The sequence below is a fragment of the Lagopus muta genome (genome assembly GCF_023343835.1).
Source record: "Lagopus muta isolate bLagMut1 chromosome W unlocalized genomic scaffold, bLagMut1 primary SUPER_W_unloc_1, whole genome shotgun sequence".
NCBI lineage: Eukaryota > Metazoa > Chordata > Aves > Galliformes > Phasianidae > Lagopus > Lagopus muta.
In genome coordinates this window covers 2087863-2105413 of record NW_026040168.1, presented here as the reverse complement: position 1 = coordinate 2105413, position 17551 = coordinate 2087863, and the positions used below count along the sequence as shown (strand labels likewise).

Genomic DNA, 17551 nt, shown 5'->3' with positions numbered 1-17551 from the left:
TTTATTGCAAGAAATTGCAGTTCTATCCCGCAAAGTACAAATCTTTAACACAAGAACACCTCTTTTCTGAGCTGGGCTGGAGCCAATGGAATGAGTTTCAACAAGGCCAAATGCCGGGTCCTGCACTTCGGCCACAACAACCCCAGGCGACGCTACAGGCTTGGGGCGGTGTGGCTGGAGGACTGCGTAGAGGAAATGGACCTGGGGGGTATTGATTGATGCTCGGCTGAACATGAGCCGACAGTGTGCCCAGGTGGCCAAGAAGGCCAATGGCATCCTGGCTTGCATCAGAAACAGTGTTGCAAGCAGGAGCAGAGAGGTGATTGTTCCCCTATATTCAGCACTCGTGAGGCCGCACCTCGAGTACTGTGTCCAGTTTTGGGCCCCTCACTGCAAGAAAGATATTGAGGCCCTGGAACGTGTTCAAAGAAGGGCAACGAAGCTGGTGAGGGGTCTGGAACACAGGCCATATGAGGAGAGGCTGAAGGAGCTGGGAATGTTCAGCCTGGAGAAGAGGAGGCTCAGGGGAGACCTTATTGCTCTCTATAACTTCCTGAAGGGAGGTTGTAGTGAGCTGGGGGTCAGCCTCTTCTCTCGTGTCATTAGGGATAGGACCAGGGGGAATGGTTTCAAGCTACGCCAGGGGAAATTCAGGCTGGACATGAGGAAGTATTACTTTTCAGAAAGGGTGGTCAGGCACTGGAATGGACTGCCCAGGGAGGTGGTGGAATCACCGAGCCTGGGGGTGTTCAAGGAAAGACTGGATGTTGCGTTGAGGGACATGGTTTAGTAGGAGCTATTGGGAATAGGTGAACGGTTGGACTGGGTGATCTTTTAGGTCTTTTCCAACCTTAGTGATTCTATGATTCTATGATTCTTTTCTCTTCAGAAATACGATATTTTCTCCCGGAAATATGACATATTCTCCCAGAAATTGCAGTTTTGTCCCAAGTAGATGACATTTCCTCCCAGTAATAACAATTGACTACCCAAATTGATGGTATTTTCCCGCAGAAACATCCGTTTTCTATACAAAATATGACATATTTTCCCAGGAACTACAGTTTTCTCCTCAAGAATATGACATCACCTCCCAGAAATGCCCGGTTTCTCCCAAAATATACGGCCGTTTCAAACAGATGGGCCCGTTTTCTCCCCAAGAATATGACGTTTCCTCCCAGAAATACAAGTATTCTGTCCAAAAATAGGACATTTTCGCCCAGAAATACCAGATTTCTCTCTCAAAAAATGACATTTTCTGCCAGAAATACCCGTTGTCTCTCGGAAATATGACATCGTCTCCCAGAAATTGCAGTTTTCTCCTCAAAAATTTGACGCTTTCTGCCAGAAATAGCAGTTTTCTACAGAAAATACGACACGTATTGCAAGAAATTGCAGTTCTATCCCCCAAAATACAAAATTTTCACACAAGAACACCTCTTTTCTCTGCAGAAATACAATATTTTCTCTCAGAAATATGACATTTTCTCCCAGAAATTGCAGTTTTGTCCCAAGTAGATGACATTTCCTCCCAGAAATAACAATTTACTATCCAAAAACATGATATTTTCCCCCAGAAACATCCGTTTTCTATACAAAATATGACATATTTTCCCAGGAACAACAGTTTTCTCCTCAAGAATATGACATCACCTCCCAGAAATGCCCAGTTTCTCCCAAAATATACGGCCGTTTCAAACAGATGAGCCCGTTTTCTCCCCAAGAATATGACGTTTCCTCTCAGAAATACAAGTATTCTGTCCAAAAATAGGACATTTTCGCCCAGAAATACCAGATTTCTCTCTCAAAAAATGACATCTTCTGCCAGAAATACCCGTTGTCTCTCGGAAATATGACATCGTCTCCCAGAAATTGCAGTTTTCTTCTCAAAAATTTGACGCTTTCTGCCAGAAATAGCAGTTTTCTACAAAAAATACGACATGAATTGCAAGAAATTGCAGTTCTATCCCCCAAAATACAAAATTTTCACACAAGAACACCTCTTTTCTCTTCAGAAATACGATATTTTCTCCCAGAAATATGACATTTTCTCCCAGAAATTGCAGTTTTGTCCCAAGTAGATGACATTTCCTCCCAGAAATAACAATTTACTACCCAAAAACATGATATTTTCCCCCAGAAACATCCGTTTTCTATAAAAAATATGACATATTTTCCCAGGAACTACAGTTTTCTCCTCAAGAATATGACATCACCTCCCAGAAATGCCCGGTTTCTCCCAAAATATACGGCCGTTTCAAACAGATGGGCCCGTTTTCTCCCCAAGAATATGACGTTTCCTCCCAGAAATACAAGTATTCTGTCCAAAAATAGGACATTTTCTCCCAGAAATACCAGATTTCTCTCTCAAAAAATGACATTTTCTGCCAGAAATACCCGTTTTCTCTCGGAAATATGACATCGTCTCCCAGAAATTGCAGTTTTCTCCTCAAAAATTTGACGCTTTCTGCCAGAAATAGCAGTTTTCTACAAAAAATACGACATTTATTGCAAGAAATTGCAGTTCTATCCCGCAAAGTACAAATCTTTAACACAAGAACACCTCTTTTCTCTTCAGAAATACGATATTTTCTCCCAGAAATATGACATTTTCTCCCAGAAATTGCAGTTTTGTCCCAAGTAGATGACATTTCCTCCCAGAAATAACAATTTACTACCCAAATTGATGCTATTTTCCCGCAGAAACATCCGTTTTCTATAAAAAATATGACATATTTTCCCAGGAACAACAGTTTTCTCCTCAAGAATATGACATCACCTCCCAGAAATGCCCGGTTTCTCCCAAAATATACGGCCGTTTCAAACAGATGGGCCCGTTTTCTCCCCAAGAATATGACGTTTCCTCCCAGAAATACAAGTATTCTGTCCAAAAATAGGACATTTTCGCCCAGAAATACCAGATTTCTCTCTCAAAAAATGACATCTTCTGCCAGAAATACCCGTTGTCTCTCGGAAATATGACATCGTCTCCCAGAAATTGCAGTTTTCTCCTCAAAAATTTGACGCTTTCTGCCAGAAATAGCAGTTTTCTACAAAAAATACGACATGTATTGCAAGAAATTGCAGTTCTATCCCCCAAAATACAAAATTTTCACACAAGAACACCTCTTTTCTCTTCAGAAATAAGATATTTTCTCTCAGAAATATGACATTTTCTCCCAGAAATTGCAGTTTTGTCCCAAGTAGATGACATTTCCTCCCAGAAATAACAATTTACTATCCAAAAACATGATATTTTCCCCCAGAAACATCCGTTTTCTATACAAAATATGACATATTTTCCCAGGAACAACAGTTTTCTCCTCAAGAATATGACATCACCTCCCAGAAATGCCCAGTTTCTCCCAAAATATACGGCCGTTTCAAACAGATGAGCCCGTTTTCTCCCCAAGAATATGACGTTTCCTCTCAGAAATACAAGTATTCTGTCCAAAAATAGGACATTTTCTCCCAGAAATACCAGATTTCTCTCTCAGAAAATGACATCTTCTGCCAGAAATACCCGTTTTCTCTCGGAAATATGACATCGTCTCCCAGAAATTGCAGTTTTCTTCTCAAAAATTTGACGCTTTCTGCCAGAAATAGCAGTTTTCTACAAAAAATACGACATGAATTGCAAGAAATTGCAGTTCTATCCCCCAAAATACAAAATTTTCACACAAGAACACCTCTTTTCTCTTCAGAAATACAATATTTTCTCCCAGAAATATGACATTTTCTCCCAGAAATTGCAGTTTTGTCCCAAGTAGATGACATTTCCTCCCAGAAATAACAATTTACTACCCAAAAACATGATATTTTCCCCCAGAAACATCCGTTTTCTATAAAAAATATGACATATTTTCCCAGGAACTACAGTTTTCTCCTCAAGAATATGACATCACCTCCCAGAAATGCCCGGTTTCTCCCAAAATATACGGCCGTTTCAAACAGATGGGCCCGTTATCCCCCAAGAATATGACGTTTCCTCCCAGAAATACAAGTATTCTGTCCAAAAATAGGACATTTTCGCCCAGAAATACCAGATTTCTCTCTCAAAAAATGACATTTTCTGCCAGAAATACCCGTTGTCTCTCGGAAATATGACATCGTCTCCCAGAAATTGCAGTTTTCTCCTCAAAAATTTGACGCTTTCTGCCAGAAATAGCAGTTTTCTACAGAAAATACGACACGTATTGCAAGAAATTGCAGTTCTATCCCGCAAAGTACAAATCTTTAACACAAGAACACCTCTTTTCTCTTCAGAAATACGATATTTTCTCCCAGAAATATGACATATTCTCCCAGAAATTGCAGTTTTGTCCCAAGTAGATGACATTTCCTCCCAGAAATAACAATTTACTACCCAAATTGATGCTATTTTCCCGCAGAAACATCCGTTTTCTATAAAAAATATGACATATTTTCCCAGGACCAACAGTTTTCTCCTCAAGAATATGACATCACCTCCCAGAAATGCCCGTTTTCTCCCAAAATATACGGCCGTTTCAAACAGATGGGCCCGTTTTCTCCCCAAGAATATGACGTTTCCTCCCAGAAATACAAGTATTCTGTCCAAAAATAGGACATTTTCGCCCAGAAATACCAGATTTCTCTCTCAAAAAATGACATCTTCTGCCAGAAATACCCGTTGTCTCTCGGAAATATGACATCGTCTCCCAGAAATTGCAGTTTTCTCCTCAAAAATTTGACGCTTTCTGCCAGAAATAGCAGTTTTCTACAAAAAATACGACATGTATTGCAAGAAATTGCAGTTCTATCCCCCAAAATACAAAATTTTCACACAAGAACACCTCTTTTCTCTTCAGAAATACGATATTTTCTCCCAGAAATATGACATTTTCTCCCAGAAATTGCAGTTTTGTCCCAAGTAGATGACATTTCCTCCCAGAAATAACAATTTACTATCCAAAAACATGATATTTTCCCCCAGAAACATCCGTTTTCTATACAAAATATGACATATTTTCCCAGGAACAACAGTTTTCTCCTCAAGAATATGACATCACCTCCCAGAAATGCCCGGTTTCTCCCAAAATATACGGCCGTTTCAAACAGATGAGCCCGTTTTCTCCCCAAGAATATGACGTTTCCTCCCAGAAATACAAGTATTCTGTCCAAAAATAGGACATTTTCGCCCAGAAATACCAGATTTCTCTCTCAAAAAATGTCATTTTCTGCCAGAAATATCCGTTTTCTCTAGGAAATATGACATCGTCTCCCAGAAATTGCAGTTTTCTCCTCAAAAATTTGACGCTTTCTGCCAGAAATAGCAGTTTTCTACAAAAAATACGACATGTATTGCAAGAAATTGCAGTTCTATCTCCCAAAATACAAAATTTTCACACAAGAACACCTCTTTTCTCTACAGAAATACGATATTTTCTCTCAGAAATATGACATTTTCTCCCAGAAATTGCAGTTTTGTCCCAAGTAGATGACATTTCCTCCCAGAAATAACAATTTACTATCCAAAAACATGCTATTTTCCCCCAGAAACATCCGTTTTCTATACAAAATATGACATATTTTCCCAGGAACAACAGTTTTCTCCTCAAGAATATGACATCACCTCCCAGAAATGCAAGGTTTCTCCTAAAATATACGGCCGTTTCAAACAGATGGGCCCGTTTTCTCCCCAAGAATATGACGTTTCCTCCCAGAAATACAAGTATTCTGTCCAAAAATAGGACATTTTCGCCCAGAAATACCAGATTTCTCTCTCAAAAAATTACATTTTCTGCCAGAAATATCCGTTTTCTCTAGGAAATATGACATCGTCTCCCAGAAATTGCAGTTTTCTTCTCAAAAATTTGACGCTTTCTGCCAGAAATAGCAGTTTTCTACAAAAAATACGACATGTATTGCAAGAAATTGCAGTTCTATCCCCCAAAATACAAAATTTTCACACAAGAACACCTCTTTTCTCAGCAGAAATACGATAATTTCTCTCAGAAATATGACATTTTCTCCCAGAAATTGCAGTTTTGTCCCAAGTAGATGACATTTCCTCCCAGAAATAACAATTTACCATCCAAAAACATGATATTTTTCCCCAGAAACATCCGTTTTCTATACAAAATATGACATATTTTCCCAGGACCAACAGTTTTCTCCTCAAGAATATGACATCACCTCCCAGAAATGCCAGGTTTCTCCCAAAATATACGACCGTTTCAAACAGATGAGCCCGTTTTCTCCCCAAGAATATGACATTTCCTCTCAGAAATACAAGTATTCTGTCCAAAAATAGGACATTTTCGCCCAGAAATACCAGATTTCTCTCTCAAAAAATTACATTTTCTGCCAGAAATATCCGTTTTCTCTAGGAAATATGACATCGTCTCCCAGAAATTGCAGTTTTCTTCTCAAAAATTTGACGCTTTCTGCCAGAAATAGCAGTTTTCTACAAAAAATACGACATGTATTGCAAGAAATTGCAGTTCTATCCCCCAAAATACAAAATTTTCACACAAGAACACCTCTTTTCTCAGCAGAAATACGATAATTTCTCTCAGAAATATGACATTTTCTCCCAGAAATTGCAGTTTTGTCCCAAGTAGATGACATTTCCTCCCAGAAATAACAATTTACCATCCAAAAACATGATATTTTTCCCCAGAAACATCCGTTTTCTATACAAAATATGACATATTTTCCCAGGACCAACAGTTTTCTCCTCAAGAATATGACATCACCTCCCAGAAATGCCAGGTTTCTCCCAAAATATACGACCGTTTCAAACAGATGAGCCCGTTTTCTCCCCAAGAATATGACATTTCCTCTCAGAAATACAAGTATTCTGTCCAAAAATAGGACATTTTCTCCCAGAAATACCAGATTTCTCTCTCAAAAAATGACATCTTCTGCCTGAAATACCCGTTTTCTCTCGGAAATATGACATCGTCTCCCAGAAATTGCAGTTTTCTCCTCAAAAATTTGACGCTTTCTGCCAGAAATAGCAGTTTTCTACAAAAAATACGACATGTATTGCAAGAAATTGCAGTTCTATCTCCCAAAATACAAAATTTTCACACAAGAACACCTCTTTTCTCTACAGAAATACGATATTTTCTCTCAGAAATATGACATTTTCTCCCAGAAATTGCAGTTTTGTCCCAAGTAGATGACATTTCCTCCCAGAAATAACAATTTACTACCCAAATTGATGCTATTTTCCCGCAGAAACATCCGTTTTCTATAAAAAATATGACATATTTTCCCAGGAACAAGAGTTTTCTCCTCAAGAATATGACATCACCTCCCAGAAATGCCCGGTTTCTCCCAAAATATACGGCCGTTTCAAACAGATGGGCCCGTTTTCTCCCCAAGAATATGACGTTTCCTCCCAGAAATACAAGTATTCTGTCCAAAAATAGGACATTTTCGCCCAGAAATACCAGATTTCTCTCTCAAAAAATGACATCTTCTGCCAGAAATACCCGTTTTCTCTCGGAAATATGACATCGTCTCCCAGAAATTGCAGTTTTCTCCTCAAAAATTTGACGCTTTCTGCCAGAAATAGCAGTTTTCTACAAAAAATACGACATGTATTGCAAGAAATTGCAGTTCTATCCCCCAAAATACAAAATTTTCACACAAGAACACCTCTTTTCTCTTCAGAAATACGATATTTTCTCTCAGAAATATGACATTTTCTCCCAGAAATTGCAGTTTTGTCCCAAGTAGATGACATTTCCTCCCAGAAATAACAATTTACTATCCAAAAACATGATATTTTCCCCCAGAAACATCCGTTTTCTATACAAATTATGACATATTTTCCCAGGAACTACAGTTTTCTCCTCAAGAATATGACATCACCTCCCAGAAATGCCCGTTTTCTCCCAAAATATACGGCCGTTTCAAACAGATGGGCCCGTTATCCCCCAAGAATATGACGTTTCCTCCCAGAAATACAAGTATTCTGTCCAAAAATAGGACATTTTCGCCCAGAAATACCAGATTTCTCTCTCAAAAAATGACATCTTCTGCCAGAAATACCCGTTGTCTCTCGGAAATATGACATCGTCTCCCAGAAATTGCAGTTTTCTTCTCAAAAATTTGACGCTTTCTGCCAGAAATAGCAGTTTTCTACAAAAAATACGACATGAATTGCAAGAAATTGCAGTTCTATCCCCCAAAATACAAAATTTTCACACAAGAACACCTCTTTTCTCTGCAGAAATACAATATTTTCTCCCAGAAATATGACATTTTCTCCCAGAAATTGCAGTTTTGTCCCAAGTAGATGACATTTCCTCCCAGAAATAACAATTTACTACCCAAAAACATGATATTTTCCCCCAGAAACATCCGTTTTCTATAAAAAATATGACATATTTTCCCAGGAACTACAGTTTTCTCCTCAAGAATATGACATCACCTCCCAGAAATGCCCGTTTTCTCCCAAAATATACGGCCGTTTCAAACAGATGGGCCCGTTATCTCCCCAAGAATATGACGTTTCCTCCCAGAAATACAAGTATTCTGTCCAAAAATAGGACATTTTCGCCCAGAAATACCAGATTTCTCTCTCAAAAAATGACATTTTCTGCCAGAAATACCCGTTTTCTCTCGGAAATATGACATCGTCTCCCAGAAATTGCAGTTTTCTCCTCAAAAATTTGACGCTTTCTGCCAGAAATAGCAGTTTTCTACAAAAAATACGACATTTATTGCAAGAAATTGCAGTTCTATCCCGCAAAGTACAAATCTTTAACACAAGAACACCTCTTTTCTCTTCAGAAATACGATATTTTCTCCCAGAAATATGACATATTCTCCCAGAAATTGCAGTTTTGTCCCAAGTAGATGACATTTCCTCCCAGAAATAACAATTTACTACCCAAATTGATGCTATTTTCCCGCAGAAACATCCGTTTTCTATAAAAAATATGACATATTTTCCCAGGAACAACAGTTTTCTCCTCAAGAATATGACATCACCTCCCAGAAATGCCCGGTTTCTCCCAAAATATACGGCCGTTTCAAACAGATGGGCCTGTTTTCTCCCCAAGAATATGACGTTTCCTCCCAGAAATACAAGTATTCTTGTCGGGAATAACCCACTTGGCCAGGGAAACCTGCTGATAAACCTGGGGAAGCACACCAACTCAATATGAGTGAACAGCTTCGTTTATTGTAACCACAGCACACCTTATATAGATACAGAACCTGAAACCATGGTTATAAACAATTCTATAAATCACATACCTAGGGTACAGTGTTTAGACAAGCATATCGAAGGAACAAAGGCAAGCATTCCAGAAACCCATTCACCAAGCACGAACAATCCTAGATACAATCTAAGGGTACAATCTATGCTATGTTCCAAGCATAAACCGTCCCTGGCTCCTAAGCCACGCAAGCTAGTTCGAGCATCTTTTAGAAACTCAGATTCAGATACAGATTAAAACCCACTGCAATTCCCCCCTTTTTATTTTATGGACGCATCTCAAGATATTCCAAGGAGTTATGACCTCCTTGCTCTTTAAGCCAATCTTGAATAAAATCATTCGTCGAAAACGTTGTACTAAATACCGGCATGGCTCGAGGGGGATCGATTGCCCTTTGAATACAGCCATACACAATTCGTCCACCTATAATTATCAATAGCAAGATCAGTAACCATCGTAAACCTTCTTTTATCAGGCCGTATGCCCATGAGGAAAGGCCTGGGAAAGTAGAACGAAGCCAATCGTCTATGGGGTTATGATCTTTACTCACAGATTGCGTGTGATTCAGGAGCCAGCGAATCTGCTTATGTATGGAATCACTATGATCAGACAAATTAAAACAACACATTCCCTCAAAATCAGTACACCCGCGTCCCTGCGCTAACAGCAAAAAGTCTATAGCTGCTCTATTTTGCAACACCGCGTGCCGTAAACTGTCCATGTCCTCCAGCATTTCCTCAAGAATCTGGGACGTAATATTGCTTTGTTTGACTGTCCAACATGCCAATCGCTCAATCTGCTTCAAAGCTTGTGCAGCCGCCAGTCCTGGTGCTAGGATAGACGCAAAGATGTTCGCAGTGACCGTCCATAGCTGTACCTCGTCACGACAATCTTCAGCCAGAATCATTGCCGAACGTTGATCCCTCAGGCTGCCATCTCCTGATAGCATCCTATTGATGTTCATCCATTCCGCTTGCCGTGGTGCAAACAAGGTTAGCTTTCCTAAATAGCAGGGTCCTCCTACTATATTCTTAGGTACCCCGGCCCATGCCCTATCCCCACAAATTAGAAATATACCGGGGGGAAGGGCTTTTGCTGTATTCATATTGACTAGGGTCTCCAGCTGTAACCTCCCAGAAATACGGGTGTACCTAAGACCAAATGCATTGCCTATGCTAAAGTTTCCACCACAATAGTTATTAAAGGCAAAAGCTCCTACGTTCCGAGGAAATACAGAAGTCCATGGTTTGCCGTAATAAGGACTTAAGGGATTTTGTGGCCTAGTGAGGCGCATAGCAAATTTATCATAAGTACTTCCTGGACCAAACAAGAGACATTTAATGTCTCCTGAGGCATTACTTGCTGTTCGAGATCCTAATAAATCCAATTCCTGAGGATCCCACGGAAGGGTGTTATTCAGTTGACCAATCAGGCACGCACTACGGGTAGCTGTTTCACTATAATTACACTTCTTAACGCTATATACAAAATGTTGAAAAGCGGATAAATCATAATCAGGCCAACCAATTAAACAAGTGCGAAAAGGCTCTCCTGCTGATTTCAAGCTAAGACAGAAATCTGGATGATTTGTTCTATTAGCCCAAGTTACCCATACATTAGCTTCTGAAGACAACAGCGGTTCCCTCGGTTGGCTCGACTTGATCAATGTCATCCATAGAAGGAGAAGGTATCTTAGGCCGAGTCCAACGAGCTGGAACCCAAACTGGACCTGCTGAAGTAAGCACACACATGTAACCACGCCCTAAATAAAGGACTGGGGCAGGTCCCATCCATTTACCAGTTTTCATATCTCTATACATCACTTCCATTTTCTTATCTGCAGAATTTGTAGAATTTATAGACTGATTTTCTTGTAGATAGGCTTGATGCCGAACCACAGGTGGTACATCAACTTCCCCGAATATACATAAATGGTTTAGTGTAAACAGTGTATGCCCCAATTTTTGATCAAGATCTGTTATGTCAAACTTATTCAGATATCCCTTAACAATCTGATGAGCGCGTTCAACAATCGCTTGTCCCGTGGGAGAATGGGGAATACCAAACTGATGCTTGACTCCCCATCGTTGACAAAAACGGCGCACACGGCCACTAGTATAGGCTGGGCCGTTATCTGTTTTTATAATTTCCGGCACTCCCATTACTGCAAAACAAACAGTTAGGTGCCTGATGACATGAAGGGCTCGCTCCCCCGTTTGAGCTGTGGCCCAAATGAACCTACTGAAGGTATCAATAGTAACATGAAGATACCGACGTCGCCCAAAACTGCGTTCATGGGTTACATCCATTTGCCAGATTTGTGAAGGCTTTAAACCTCGAGGATTTACCCCTAAGCCTAAACCTGGACCATGATGGGCACACTGAGGACAGGCTCGTACGATAGCTCGTGCATCTGCTAAGGGAAGACCAAATTGTCTTTTTAGTCCTCGGGCGTTCTGATGATACAGCGAGTGTGCATGCTGTGCTTTGTGAAATATGTCTTCCGGGAGAGCCACCGAAACGAGATGGTCTGCTCTATCATTACCTTCTGCTAGTCCAAGAGATGTTTGATGACTTCGTACGTGAATCATACAATATTGCGCAGTGCGCATAGTCACAGCTCGATGTAGCATGCATAGCAGCGTAAACAATCGTTGATTTCTGACCTCACGTATTTGAGCTCCCTCTATCCGTTGGACAATTCCTACCACGTACAATGAATCAGATACCAAGTTAATTGGTTGATGCATCCAGTGCGACATGGCCCATACTACTGCCAACAGTTCTAATGTTTGTAATGAGTCCTCTGCTACAGCATCGAGTATGTGTGATCGCCACTGTTCTGCTTCCTTCCATACCACAGAAGCCTTACGTGATTTTCGCCCTGCATCAGTGAAAACAGTCACTGCATGCTTCAACGGAGTTTCAGAGTACTTTGGCTGTGGCATCCACTCGACCTGCTTAAAATGTGTTAGCAGAGATGGCTTTAGCGAGGAGACAACAAGGGAAGAAGAGGAAAGCAGGCTATCCGCGAGAGTCGATGAGTTCAAGAGATACCAGTCCAAAGTATCCTTTTGTATAGGCAAGTAGATACAAGCAGGTTCAGAACCAGCGATAGCTCGAATTCTGAGTCTACCTTTTCTTACCAGATCAGCAATAGTTTCAACTTTCATTTGTATTGTCTTACGGGGTTGCAGAGGCGGAAAGAGCCACTCCAGTATTCGGCTTTCCTGTACGATCGCTCCCAATATCTGTGAGTCTGTAAGATAAATGGCTAAAGACAATGGAACATCAGGTAACCGGCGAGATACTGACCTTGTTGCTATCTGTTGTAATAGCTGTTGCACAATTTGTGCCTGTCGGGTTGTTAAAGACACCTTGGCTGCCGGGTCTGTGCCTTTCAATAGCGGCCGTAGCTCATTAAGGTCCTTCGAGCTAAAGCCGATTACCGGCCGCAACCATTGGAGGTCACCAAAAAATCGTTGGACATCATTCAAGGTTCGTAACTCACAGTTGACGTTAAGCTTCTGTGGGCGAACAGTCCCTTCTGTAATTATCCATCCCAGGTATTTCCAAGGCGCTTCCCGTTGTATCTTCTCTTGTGCTATCTGCAAGCCGTTTTTCTGTAATTGCTCCTGTAGGAAGACTTCTTGTTGCATAGTAAAAGGTTCAGATTGAGCAAACAAGATATCATCCATGTAATGATAAATGATAGCATGAGACCAAGCTTTTCTAACCGGTGCTAACGCATGATCAACAAACAACTGGCATAAGGTGGGGCTATTTTTCATCCCCTGCGGAAGCACGACCCATTGATAGCGAGCTGCTGGCATGCTCTTATTGATTGCTGGCAATGTGAAAGCAAAGCGTTCTGAATCATCGGGGTGAATTTTGATTGTAAAAAAGCAGTCCTTCAGATCAATTATTAACAGATGCCATGACTCTGGGACCATCGATGGGTTTGGCAGTCCTGGTTGCAATGCCCCCATTGCTTGCATTTGATTATTAATAGCACGCAGATCATGTAACAGCCGATATTTCCCCGATTTTTTCTTAATCACAAAAATAGGAGTATTCCAAGGGCTGGTAGAAGGCACAATATGCCCTTGCTGCAATTGCTCTTGTACCAACTGACTGGCATACTGCAGGCTTTCCTGTTTCAACGGCCACTGATCAATCCAAATGGGATGATCAGAAATCCATCGCAATCGGATCGGGAAAGCCCATGCAGTGGCCGTTAGGGAAAACCCGGGGACTCTGAGTTGGTGAGAACAACACCCAGCTGGTCCAGTACGTCTCGGCCGACTAGCGCCGAAACACCCACCGGGAGGGGCATTACTGTAATTTTGCATTGCGCAGAGCGGTTTTCTAATGTCACTGTAATTGGATCCAAACTGCGAGACACTGGAACAGTTCCACCAACTCCTTCCACCCCCTTTCCAGCCGACTCCGTCGGCCACTGTCGGGGCCAAGCACTCGTTGCTACAATAGTAATATCTGCGCCAGTATCTAACAACGCTCGGATAGTAATAGTGCGTTGCTGATGAGTCAATGCAATTGGAACCACTGGTCTCGTATGCAGAGGCATAGTCAAAAGTGCGAGGCCCCCTGTGGATCCGAAACTCTTATCTCCCCTGCTGTCAGGAGAGCGCGGGGACACAGCTGCAGTTAAATGCGGTAAGGGAATCAGTTGTGCAACACGCGAATGAGCAGGGACATGAACAGGTGGATGCCATGTGTGCATTACAATTTGAATAACCCCTGTATAGTCCTTATCAATTAATCCAGGCAATATCAATAAACCTGCTAACCCAGTAGAGGAGCGACCAATGAGCAAAGCTCCAACAGGCTGTCCATTAATTAAAATCGGTGCCTTTATTTCCGAGGCAACCTTCTGTGGTCTAGTGTCGATTAACGTGACATCTACTGCGGTTGCCAGGTCCAAGCCGAGGCTGCCGGGGGTGGCTGGGGAGAGGACGGCGGAGCCGGAGCGGTCAGAGTCGGCAACGCATTGTTTGCCGAGGTCGCTACTGTTGTCGTTGCGCGGCGACTCGCGCTCTGCTTGCCGTTTCCCGACCGACATACCACCGTACCATGGGTGCCAGATTGACAGTTATCGCACCATACCTTAGATTTACAATCTCGTTTAAAGTGTCCGAGTTTACCACATCGGAAACATCGCTGCTTCCCTTTAGCTGACTCACTCTGCCTTTTGTTATTGCTCTGCAACAACGGAGCGAATGCCGCAAATGCCTGATTATGAGCAGTAGCCAGGCGTTCACTTATAGTCTCTCCCACCGCTCGCACAGCCTCCACTAACATTGCCTGAGCTGCCGTAGGTACACGGTTCATGCGCTCTAACATCTCCTCTAGAGTAGCATTCAGAGGCAATGTGGCTAAGACAGATTTCGTAACGGAATTACTATTTTCAAGAACGCACTGACGTAACAGAGAAGCACGCATCCAGTCTGGCACATCGACATGCGACAATGCCTCAGTCAATTTATCAACGAAGCTAGCAAAAGTTTCCTCTCTGCCCTGCTTAATTGATAAGTATGATGGTGTCGGCTTTGATGTCTTTACCATGTTATACGCGTCCCGTGCCAAGTTCATACTCTCCATACAAACTTCAGGTCCCATCTGGACCTGAATGTCAGGGCGAGAAAACATATTGCTGCCTGTTAACTGATCAACCGTAACCTGAAACAATGGGTGGTGCATATCCCGCGGGGTCTGTGCAGACAGCTCACACAGCCGCCGCCAATGTGCTTGCCACAACATCTGCTCAGAGGGTTTCATAATCATACGCATTATAGTTTTTACGTCCTCTGGAATCAGAATGCTACTAGCCCATATATACGTCAACAGCTGTCGAGCCGGTTCACTATGTAACCCGTGCTCGGCCACTGTAGCCCGCAACTGAAATAACATTTTCCAACCGATTGGCACATGTACCCCGTGAACCTCTCCATCCGGTCCTGCATCGTAACGAATGGGAAAAGCTTGACTCACAACCTCCACTATATCCATTTTCCCCTGCTGTGCGGCTTGTTCCGCAATCTTAGACCAATTAAATCTTGTAACCCGTCTATTTTTCCCTATTTGAGTGACATCGTCACAGCCCTTTTGTTCATTTCTCCTTGGTAAAGCCCCCGCTGGCACAGGTGCACAGGCGAGTGGAGGAGGGGGGGGAGGCAAATCCCCATTACCTTCCTCCTCAGGGAATAAGTCGGGCTCAGAATCCGACTCTTCCTTTCGAGGAGCGCTGGGCAAAACGTAATTATCCAACTTAACGGGGACAGGGATGCCCATAGATGGATGAGGGGGATCCTGGATTCTCCCCGTAGCCGTCCCAACCCCCAATTGCTGAGCTGCCTGACCGGCCATATCCTGCTCCACCTTGTGTCTCTTAATACAGTTAATAATCTCTCTCCAAGGCTTCATTAATTTCTTAGCCTCCTTTTTATCATCAATCACCTGATCCCAAAGTATATCACCACACGTACGCCACTCATCAACATTAAATAAGGTTCCTGCATGCAAGAATACCCCCGCCGATCGCCCGAAATCTAAAACGTTCGGTACCGACTTTAAAACTCCCGAATCCACCCCGCGTTTTTCTAAAAAACGTAAAAGCAATTGTTGGGCTACCTCCCGCTCCATTCCGTCTGATGGAGCTTGCAATCCGCCTCCTACGGTCGCGCTCAGCTGGCCAGCTATTCACACAGGTTGCCCTCCGAATCTACCCCGGTTGTCAACCGCACAAGATTCGCAACGCCAGGCACATCAGTCAGGTCCCTGTTCGGGCGCCAAATGTCGGGAATAACCCACTTGGCCAGGGAAACCTGCTGATAAACCTGGGGAAGCACACCAACTCAATATGAGTGAACAGCTTCGTTTATTGTAACCACAGCACACCTTATATAGATACAGAACCTGAAACCATGGTTATAAACAATTCTATAAATCACATACCTAGGGTACAGTGTTTAGACAAGCATATCGAAGGAACAAAGGCAAGCATTCCAGAAACCCATTCACCAAGCACGAACAATCCTAGATACAATCTAAGGGTACAATCTATGCTATGTTCCAAGCATAAACCGTCCCTGGCTCCTAAGCCACGCAAGCTAGTTCGAGCATCTTTTAGAAACTCAGATTCAGATACAGATTAAAACCCACTGCATATTCTGTCCAAAAATAGGACATTTTCTCCCAGAAATACCAGATTTTTCTCTCAAAAAATGACATCTTCTGCCAGAAATACCCGTTGTCTCTCGGAAATATGACATCGTCTCCCAGAAATTGCAGTTTTCTCCTCAAAAATTTGACGCTTTCTGCCAGAAATAGCAGTTTTCTACAAAAAATACGACATGTATTGCAAGAAATTGCAGTTCTATCCCCCAAAATACAAAATTTTCACACAAGAACACCTCTTTTCTCAGCAGAAATACGATATGTTCTCCCAGAAATTGCAGTTTTGTCCCAAGTAGATGACATTTCCTCCCAGAAATAGCAATTTACTACCAAAATTGATGCTATTTTGCCGCAGAAACATCCATTTTCTATAAAAAATATGACATATTTTCCCAGGAACAACAGTTTTCTCCTCAAGAATATGACATTACCTCCCAGAAATGCCCGGTTTCTCCCAAAATATACGGCCGTTTCAAACAGATGGGCCCGTTATCTCCCCAAGAATATGACGTTTCCTCTCAGAAATACAAGTATTCTGTCCAAAAATAGGACATTTTCTCCCAGAAATACCAGATTTCTCTCTCAAAAAATGACATTTTCTGCCAGAAATACCCGTTTTCTCTCGGAAATATGACATCGTCTCCCAGAAATTGCAGTTTTCTTCTCAAAAATTTGACGCTTTCTGCCAGAAATAGCAGTTTTCTACAAAAAATACGACATTTATTGCAAGAAATTGCAGTTCTATCCCGCAAAGTACAAATCTTTAACACAAGAACACCTCTTTTCTCTTCAGAAATACGATATTTTCTCCCAGAAATATGACATATTCTCCCAGAAATTGCAGTTTTGTCCCAAGTAGATGACATTTCCTCCCAGAAATAACAATTTACTACCCAAATTGATGCTATTTTCCCGCAGAAACATCCGTTTTCTATAAAAAATATGACATATTTTCCCAGGAACAACAGTTTCCTCCTCAAGAATATGACATCACCTCCCAGAAATGCCCGGTTTCTCCCAAAATATACGGCCGTTTCAAACAGATGGGCCCGTTTTCTCCCCAAGAATATGACGTTTCCTCCCAGAAATACAAGTATTCTGTCCAAAAATAGGACATTTTCGCCCAGAAATACCAGATTTCTCTCTCAAAAAAT

General features: G+C 42.0%; 1 protein-coding gene across 1 annotated transcript; it reads right to left on the bottom strand.

Moving 5' to 3' along the window:
- Positions 1 to 9082: 9082 nt before the first annotated feature.
- LOC125687563 (uncharacterized) lies at positions 9083 to 10914 on the bottom strand. The gene has a single exon (XM_048932736.1). It carries the CDS (start codon positions 10870 to 10872, stop codon positions 9466 to 9468), a length of 1407 nt encoding a protein of 468 aa, XP_048788693.1. The 5' UTR covers positions 10873 to 10914; the 3' UTR covers positions 9083 to 9465.
- Between the last annotated feature and the right edge of the window lie 6637 nt (positions 10915 to 17551).

Bases quoted from the DNA above. Each gene is read 5' to 3' on its own strand.
- LOC125687563 (XM_048932736.1), bottom strand. From the start codon at position 10,872: ATGACATTGATCAAGTCGAGCCAACCGAGGGAACCGCTGTTGTCTTCA.